The sequence below is a fragment of the Arachis hypogaea genome, chromosome 3 (genome assembly GCF_003086295.3).
Source record: "Arachis hypogaea cultivar Tifrunner chromosome 3, arahy.Tifrunner.gnm2.J5K5, whole genome shotgun sequence".
Taxonomy (NCBI): domain Eukaryota; kingdom Viridiplantae; phylum Streptophyta; class Magnoliopsida; order Fabales; family Fabaceae; genus Arachis; species Arachis hypogaea.
The window spans coordinates 128,505,540-128,515,918 of record NC_092038.1 but is presented as its reverse complement, the minus strand read 5'-3'; the positions used below and the strand labels follow the sequence as shown (position 1 = coordinate 128,515,918).

Genomic DNA, 10,379 nt, shown 5'->3' with positions numbered 1-10,379 from the left:
ACACCTAGTGAAATGAAAATATGATATATTCATTGTTAACATTGTTTAATATTTTCATTATCTAACTATACTTTTCCTAACTCTAAAATCAGTAATTGGGAATAATAATGCACATCACCCACCCAAACTTCCCCTCACTTTTGCTACTTACATTCATCATTCATTCTGTGGCTGTTTCAGTTTATGATGCTACTGAAATCACTAGTGCTTGCTTAGAAGAAACGTTATATCTATTAGGATGTTAGTTTATTAAATGTTTGGCTTTATTAGTATATGGTCTAAAGAGAAAGAGAAAGATAGGATAAATGACCAGGCTTTTGCACTATTAAATTATCCATCGTGTCCAAGTGTCATATATGTATGCGATATGCCACTGCTAATAAACTGTTTTTTTTTTTACATATATTTAATCATATTCATATATTGTTATAAAGTAAAAATATTAAAAAGTTATATATACATAATAAAGTTGAAGTAGCTCTATATAAAGTTGGAAAAACCAAAGGTATGATAGGGTAACAGAGAGTCTCAAGCATCCTTCCTGTCTTTGACTGTGACTTAGGTATGGCTCCATCCTCAAACCTCATTTCTCTCCTTTTCTTGACAACCCTTCTGTTTTCTCTGCAAACTGATGCAAGAGAGAGCCAGTTCTTCAGCAAAGTCCCCCACTTCAACAACAATGTCAAAGACACACAGGTTGTTCCCAACAATGAAGGACCAGCAGAGGAAAAGCAAGCTGTGTTCATCCCTGAGACAGATAACAGCTATGGCTTATATGGCCATGAATCTGGCCTCAACCCTCCCTCCTCCTCCTCCTCCACCTCCACCACTACTACTTACCAGCCATATAAAACTGAGTCTGAGGAAACTAGCAAGTTTACCAACAACAACAACAATTTCTATAGCTTTAACAAAGATTCCTTTAGCACCAACCAAAATGAATTGAGTGATGCAAGGCTTGCGGGGAATTCTTATAGCAGCAGCAGCAACAATAATAACAACAACTATTTCTTCGACAACACCAAGGATAATGGATTCAGCGGCACAAAGTACACAGAAGGAGGATACAACTCTCCCATGGAAAACCAGAACAGCAACCAGAAGTATTACTACAACAACAATAATGACAGATACTCTTTCAACAACAATAATGGTGCCAACAACAGGTACTTCTACAACAATGGTGAGAGGCAAGGGTTGAGTGACACCAGGTTTATGGAGGGTGGTAAATACTTTTATGATGTTAACTCAGAGAAGTACAACCCAACAGCAAGAGCAGGAGTGAGCTCTGAGAACTGGTACAATAATAGGGGCTACTTTGGCAACAACAACTACGACAACAAGAAATCTATGGAAGGTTACCAGAACCAAGAGGTTTTTGAGGATGACCAAGAGGTCTTCGAGCCATGATGAGCTAGCCAAGTGAACTTCAGAGTTCACTTTGCATTATTGCTTGCTTTGGAGTATTCATAGTATGGGGTGTTCAATGTTGTTTTTTATCTGTACCTTAGATCAAGATTCACAAAAAAGAATTAAAAGGGTAGGTTTATTTATGGGGTGTTAATTAAATGTTTTTACTTAATGATAATCCTATTAAATCTTGCCCAAGATTTAGAAATACTGTCCATGTATAATGTCATATTTGTCTCCCGTTTATTTAGTTGTCAACGTGATAATATATCATCAAATGTTTATGTAACACTTTTATATTATTGAATGTTTTAATTTTTTACTTTTAACTTTGTTTTCAAAACCAGCCCAAAGATAGTGGTGCATGACTTTGACAGTGATACCTTCCCTTCTGTATCACACTTACAGTTTCAACTATGGCAAGTAAGAAAGATAGTGATTAGTGATTATGTTAGGACTGCTAAATTAGCCTTTATTCGCTGCTATACTACTGAGAATACCATTCCTTCTGTGGTGCCATTTTTCTCACCAAGTTTATTTCCATCCAAAATTCATAGTTAGACTGTTATCATTCTGTTCATGTACTCATGTTTGCTTCTCAGGGATACAAAAATAATGTAATGAATACCTTTTCCCACTCTCTCTGGTTGTCATTTGTCAATTAGGCAGTGCAGAAATCAGTAGCATGATCTATTATTTCAACTTCATCAATTTTATTCATTATCAAAAGATAAACTCAAACGACATTAAGTGTGTATTCAATAATTGGTTGGACCCGCATGCTAATTGGTAAACAGCTAAAGTACCTAAATTGTTAAAGCAGACAAATAAAGTTTTTTTCCCTCCGTGATTGACGGTTCTACAAAACGCACCACCCGATTTTGTCGCACTTTATCTATGCTCTTTGTCACCATGATTTTTAAAATTTAAAAAAGGCTTGCATTGCATGTAAAATGTCTTACTTATATGTCTACTAGTAGTACTATCAAATATTCAAAGACTAAGTCAATTTATCGGTACTTACTACTTGTTAGGTACTTGACTTTGTAGATTGATATATTAATTCAACAGAGGAGGGTAAGGGTTGACGCTTCTCACGGAAATGGTGAGATAGAGCAGTTAGGCTGCGTTTGAACAAAAAAAAATTGAGACTCGCACATAAAGATTTGAGACATAAAGTGAAAGACAAATACTAAATTAAGTTTATATATTATGTTTGGTATAAAATATATTGAATTGAGTTATTTCTCAATATTATATTTAAGTTAAGATAAATATAGAAATTTAAGGATAAATTTAAAATTTAAAATATTAAAAAATATATTTAAAAAAATATTATAAAAATTTTAATTTAAAAATTTTAATCTCTTATATTTTTATTTTTTAAAAATACTTAAGCAATTAAAATTTTGTATTTTAAAATTAAAATTTTAATTTTATTATATGATTATCAAATACAATACTCAATCTAGTCTTTCAATTAGTCACCAAAAAGAAATCTAGTCTTTCAATTTTAATCCCAAAAGACAATTAGTCTTGCAACTTAGAAAATGTCAGGTTTGAGATGAATTGGATAACGCATGCATTAGGGCGTCCATACATTTCTTAATTATTTATATTACTGATGGTATGGTTGGATACCAATTTCAATAAAGGTCGGTTTTATGGTGCCTATAAATTTTTGCTTAAATGTTACCTAACTTATTTTTTGTAGTAAATTTTAATTTTTTAAAAATTATTTATTTTTATATCTTTTAAATAAAATAATAACTTTTAACTATTTTTAGTAAATAGGCACTATAGCATTCACCTTCAATAAAATAAATCAAAAGCTTTTTATGGAGACGCAAAATTTGCCACCATCTTAACCTGTTCTTTTGTTTCTCTTCTCGTGTTGCTTTTAATAAAACAAGAGTATAATTATTATACATTAAACTAATTAAATATTTAGTCACAAAAAAAACTAATTAAATATTTATATTTATGAGGTTTTTAGAATAAATAATAACTGAATTATGTTGCTATATATACAATAAAGACATAATTTAATTTATGCATAAAACTTTTTTTAAAATAGAAGTAGTTATACTGAAATAATTTGCAAAATTAAATGGAATAATTTCTAATTATAAGGACGCTTTTCATTTTTTATTTCAAAAAACATAAACACAAACACCCATAGCATTTTGCGTTAATCTTTTTGAATTTTTTTATGATATTAAATATATTTTTTTAATTTTTTATTTTCACCGTATCTCCCACTAGTAGTTTTATTTAAGAATTTGTCCTTGGCCAATGAATTGTTGCATGCATAAGGCAGGATTCGAACCCTGAGTAGATTAGTAAGCTAATCACTATATCAATCTAATTTTTTTAATAATTTTTTATTAATTATTTTTAGTATAAAAAGTTTTTACACGAAGGTGATGTGATGTACATATCACTTTTTTTTTTCCACGTTGGTTGTGATTTATGCATCCGATCTCATTGAGTTGAAAGCATAGCCCACTGATCAGCGAAAATTCAAGGCCCAGATCTATGGAATGCAGTTCTTTTCGTCATTCAGTAAGCCCATTAAAGACTACTCACACTCAGTTTATCCGTTATAGTATTACTATTACCCAAATTCATATAAGCTTTTAATAGGTGGGCTTGATTTGACAACTAGTAAGATAAAAGATCCATACATACTACCAAAAAACAAAAATCAATACAAAAAGTTTATCAACCTCCCAACATGTTGAGACTCATTTTAGATTACAGCATTAGAGGAGGGTTAGTGTTAAAAAAATGTCATGTATGTATTAAAATCAGTTACTAAAATTAGTTACTAATATATCTATATATAAATATATATATAATTTAATTTATTTTTAATATGTATTTATATTCCAACATATAATACCCTAAAAATTTCTGTGGTGTAGGGATGTCAATGGGGCAGGACGGGGGCGGGAGATGATTCTCTGCTCTTCATCTCTACCCCCAGATTTACTCCCCGTCTCCGTCCCCGTTCTCTATCGTGGGGGAATATTGCTCCCCATCCCCATTCCTCATAAGGCCCCATTTCTTGCGGGGACTCCATTCCCCATCTATCTGATAATTTTAACTAATTATTAATTTCTATATGAATAGAGATGTAAGTATCCATTCTATACAAAAATAACAAGATTTTATACAAAAAAAATCTAAACGATAAGATGGTGACTTCTTTCGAAATGACGCAGTGGATGAATGCAATGGCGAGCATAGAGAAGTGAACAAGGTGGGAGACACGGCAACAGAGAAGAGAATGGACATGACGGTAAAGTTACGGAAAGGAACGCCACAAATAGAGAGCACGACGCAGTGAGGATCATGGCACGGTAAGGTGTGACGATGCGGTCAAAAGGGAGAACGGCGAGAGGGTGGCTGCAGAGAAGTTGGATGAGAGTTATCATGGCACGGTAACGTGTGACGATTCGGAGATTAACGGGAATGCGGCGAAAATCCCCGCTCAGATCCCCGCGCCTGCTTCGGGTGAATTTTGTTCCCCATTCCCATCCCCATCTCCATGAAAAAATTTTTCATAGTCGAATCCCCATTCAAAGCAGTCTTTACCAAATCCCACAAAAATTTACCACATCGATCGTTGACAATTGTGCTACGAAACTAATTTATCATACATTTATTATTGTAATAATCCGAAGAGAAATAGGAAGAAATCACTTTAAGAAAACTCAGAATCGTCAATCATATATGATTATACTTATTAGTTGAAGAAGGAGATAAACATTGCCCATTAAATGCCATGTTTAATTACATTGAAGCTTAAGCAAACCATATCCAAATTTAATCCGCTTAGCATTGCTTCTACTCAATCATCTCGTCTATTAAAAAGAGAAAGAAAGAAAGAGAGAAAAAAAACCCACTATTTTATCCCCATAATAATGTTAGGACGTCGTTACGAGCCTTCATTGTCATCATAATTAGATTAATTTAATGTAGCAACCCTTGATGAATCATAACTAACCGTTGATGGAAATCTCGTGTTGCATGAATCATAAACCAGCAAGTACATGTGGATATAACTCAGTGCTCTGAAGCCGTATGCGCTACGGCTGGCTACAATATCAAATCTAAGCATCTAAGTTACGATCTCTAGAAAGATTCCTGTATTTAATTACAAAAAATACACTTAGATAGCTGCATTAAGTAATCAACGATAATATTAATGGAAAAGCTCTACATTCATGTAAAAATTACATGAATATTGTCTAAGTTTCTTTTACTCTATGTCCCATTACACCCCACACACTTATTTGTGTACACGCGTCTCATATAACGTATATAACCTAATTCTTATTTTGTCTGTTAAACTTTTCTCAACGTAAACCTTTTCATACAACGTTAACTGATCACTATTCTTTGAGTTGTACTTATTGTAAAATTATGGAATTTGAAATTGGCACGAGTGGACACAACTCCGTTCAACTAACCAGCAAGTGTACTGGGTCGTCCAAGTAATAAACCTTACGTGAGTAAGGGTCGATCCCACAGAGATTGTTGGTATGAAGCAAGCTATGGTCACCTTGTAAATCTCAGTTAGGCAGATTAAAATTGGTTTATGGTTTCGAAAATAGAAATAAGAAAATAAATTATAAAATAAAAAGGATAGAAATACTTATGTAAATCAATAGTAGGAATTTCAGATAAGCGAATGGAGGTACTGTATGGCTCAAGGACGCCTACTTTCCTACTGCTTCAACTCAATCCTTCTTACTCCTTTTCATGGCAAGCTGTGTATAGGGGTTCACCATCAGCGGTGGCTACTTTCAATACTCTCGGGAAAATGATCCTCTGCGGCTGTCACTCGCATGGCTAATCGTCTGGAGGCATCACCCATGGTTGATGGCTACATCCCATCCTCGCAGTGAAAACTACGCTCACGCGCTCTGTCACAGCACGGCTAATCACTGGTTGGTTCCCGCGCCTACTGAAATAGAATCCCTTGATTCTTTTGCGTCTGTCACTAACGCCCAGCACTTGCAAGTTTGAAGTACGTCACAGTCATTCATTACCGGAATCCTACTCGGAATACCACAGACAAGGTTAGACTTTCCGGATTTCCAGGATCCTACTCGGAATACCACAGACAAGGTGAGACTTTCCGGATCCTCATAAATGCCGCCATCTATCTAGCTTATACCACGAAGATTCTGTTGGGGAATCTAAGAGATACACATTCAAGCTCGGTTGCATGTAGAACGGAAGTGGTTGTCAATCACGTGCGTTCATAAGTGAGAATGATAATGAGGGTTACTTATCATCACATTCATCATGTTCTTGGGTACGAATGAATATCTTGGAATAAGAATAAGAGAGATTTGAATAAAAGAGAATAGAATTGCATTAATACTTGAGGTACAGCAGAGTTCCACACCCTTAATCTATGGTGTGCAGAAACTCCACCGTTGAGAATACACAAGTAAAAGGTTCAGGCATGGCCGAATGGCCAGCCCCCATGGTCTAAGAACTATGCGTTCAAAGATCTGATCCTAAGATCTAAAGTGATCAAAAGATATCTCATACAATAGTTAAATGTTCTATTTATAATAAACTAGCTCCTAGGGTTTACATGAGTAAGTAATTGATGCATAAATTCACTTCCGGGGCCCACTTGGTGTATGTTTGGGCTGAGCTTGATCAATCCACGAGCTGAGGCTCCTCTTGGAGTTGAACTCCGAGTTATGACGTGTTTTGGGCGTTCAACTCCGGATCATGACGTTTTTCTGGCGTTTAACTCCAGACAGCAGCATGAACTTGGCGTTCAACGCCAAGTTATGTCGTCAATCTTCGAATAAAGTATGGACTATTATATATTGCTGGAAAGCCCTGGATGTCTACTTTCCAACGCCGTTGAGAGCGCGCCAATTGGAGTTCTGTAGCTCCAGAAAATCCATTTCGAGTGCAGGGAGGTCAGATTCCAACAGCATCAGCAGTCCTTTTGTCAGCCTTCTTCAGAGTTTTGCTCAAGTCCCTCAATTTCAGCCAGAATTTACCTGAAATCACAGAAAAACACACAAACTCATAGTAAAGTCCAGAAATGTGAATTTAACATAAAAACTAATGAAAACATCCCTAAAAGTAGTTCAAACTCACTAAAAACTATCTAAAAACAATGCCAAAAAGCGTATAAATTATCCGCTCATCATTAACCTCCTCCTCCTTCTTCTTCTTCTTCTTCTTCTTCCGTTGCTCTCTTTTATTCGCGTTTTTCTTCTCTGCATTATGGATTTGGATTGACTTTAACGTAATTAACTTTGTCGTTCATCTTCTTCTTCGTTTTCTTCTTCGATCTGCACTTCTGAATTGAAACAATGAATGAATCAACTTCAAATCAGTTGAATAAGTGCGATTTGGATAATTATTCCAAAACGTATCAATTTGATGAGGTTTAGATTATTGAATTTTGAATCTAATTCAATGAAATGAAATTGCTAATTTTATTTGAAGTGAATTGAATGGATTGAGGTGATCTATATCTGAATTGAATTGATAATATGTAACTGTGAGTAATTGTGAGTAACTTTTCGGTTCGATAAGTACTAAAGAGTTGATTCACCATGTGCATGTGTTCGATTCGTTAAGCAGAAAGGAGTCTAAAAAAATTTAGACGAATATATTCTGTTTTGTTCCCTAAGCACTATATAATTGTTTCACCGTAATTAAGATTTCGGTTCACCATAATTAAGATTTCGGTTCACCATGGAGACCGGCTGTATTGTGGATGAAAAATTTGTCCTAAAGGTGGGAATGATTTTCAAGACATTAGAAGAAGCTAGAAAGTTCTACAAATATTATTCCAAACTTGTCGATTTTTCTACCAAAATAAGGAACACGACTCGGGACGGAGACAAGATTAAGAATCAACTAATTGTATGCTCTAGAGAGGGGAGGTGGAAATAAAAGATATCTCTAACTTTGAAGACAAACCCTTTAGCTGGGTTAAATTGTCCGGCCATAATTTACGTACACATAATGAAAGATGTTGGTCTTTGGACAATTTCCAAAGTTGTTTTGAATCACTCACATCCTTGTGTCTAGACCAGGCTGAGATGCTCAAACAACACAGGGAGCTTAGCATGTTCGTGCGTCAAACCATCGAAACCCACGAGAAAGCCGGAATCAAACCGAGCAAAACTTACCAATCATTTGTGGCAGCAGCTGGCAGTCATCGCAAACTAGGTTTTATAGAAAAAGATGTAAGGAATTACATCACAAGGAAAGTACGGAATATTTTCGAAGAAGACAATGCCAAAGAATTTGGGAAGTACCTAGTTAGAATGAAAGAGAAGAACTAAAATTTCTTCTTTGAGCTCAACCTTGAAGGCGATCAATGCATTAAAAATGCATTCTGGGCTGATGCAAGAAGTAGGGCTGCATTTGATTATTTTGGAGACGTGGTTTTATTTGACACCTAAAACACAAACAGGTATTCGGTTCTTTCAAACATATTTTGGATGTTCAGTGAGTGTATATATTTCAGTTCACCACCTTGTGGTTGTTATTTATGCAGGTACAATTTGGTTTTAGCTTCTTTTGTTGGCGTGAATTACCACGGCCAGTCGACACTTCTTGGATGTGCGCTGATGAAAAATGAGGACATCCAATCATTCAAATAGCTATTTGAGTATTGGTTACGTTGCATGGGAGGGAAGGCACCAAAAGGTATTCTTACCGATCAATGCGCATCGATTCAAAGGGCAATTGAGCTGTGCATGCCAACAACAATTCACCGCTGGTGCATCTGGCACATTATGAAGAAGTTTCTAAGCAAATTAAATGGCTACAAGGGGCACATCGATATTGAACAAGAGATGAGCCATGTTGTTTGGAACTCGTACACAAAAGACGCATTTGACAGAAACTAGAACGATTTCCTTACAAAGTATGGCCTCGGAGGCAACAAGTGGCTTTCAGGTAATTGAGATTTCAATTCGAATAATTTTTATGCACATATCTTTTTTACCCAAAGCATAGACTATTTTCGGTTCACTAGACCTTATAGTTTCGGTTTGGTTTGCAAAGTTGTACGAGGATCGCCATATATGAATTCCAATTTACTTGGATCACCACTTTTGGGCCGGGATGAGAAGCACGCAAAGGAGCGAGAGTATGCATTTATTTTTTAACAAGTTCATCACACGGAATAGCTCATTGAGACAATTCGTGAAGCAATACGACAATTTCCTAGCAAGAAGAGAGCAAGCAGAGAGAGAGAATTCGATGCTGCAAATTTTCACACCGTGATACAATGTGCAACAAAATCAGCAATAGAGGCACATTTTCAGCATGTATATACCCATGAGAAGTTCAAGCTCAATTCAGAGGTAAAGTGAACTGTATCACAAGATCAATGCATTCCACCTTAGGTTTCACAACATATGAAGTAATAGAGCAGGTTTCCAACTCCACATTCAATAAGTTTTTCGTCACCTACGACACAATATCACGAGATGTAAAGTGCCATTGCTTGCTGTTTGAGTCTAGGGGTATATTGTGCCGCCATTACCTAAGTGTCCCAAGCTTTGAGCGAGTGGATAACGTGGAACCGAAATACATATTGGAACGTTGGAGCAAGAACATAAAGAGGAGGCATACACACATTAAGAGCAGCCAAGATGAACCTCTACTGGAGCCAAGAACTAAGAGATTTGACGAATTGGTGTTTCAGTCACACAATATATGTGAAATTACATCTGAGTCTGAAAAGTTGACCAGAATTTTGCACCGAGCAATTGACAAGGTCATGGCGGAGATGGAAGAATATCAAGGGAGAAGCAAAGGAAAAAGTTTGTTAACTCACGAAGAAGCGACATTAAGCAATGTGAATGACCTTCAGAGCCCACCACGTGTCAAAACAAGAGGTCGGCCCAAGAACAGACTTGGATCAAACCTGGAGAAAAAGATCTCAAATGCCATGAAGA

General features: G+C 35.8%; 1 protein-coding gene across 1 annotated transcript; it reads left to right on the top strand.

Moving 5' to 3' along the window:
• The first annotated feature begins 286 nt into the window (after positions 1-286).
• LOC112791507 (uncharacterized) lies at positions 287-1,739 on the top strand. The gene has a single exon (XM_025834369.3). The coding sequence runs from the start codon at positions 565-567 to the stop codon at positions 1,408-1,410; it is 846 nt and encodes a 281-aa protein (XP_025690154.1). The 5' UTR covers positions 287-564; the 3' UTR covers positions 1,411-1,739.
• The last annotated feature ends 8,640 nt before the right edge of the window (positions 1,740-10,379 follow it).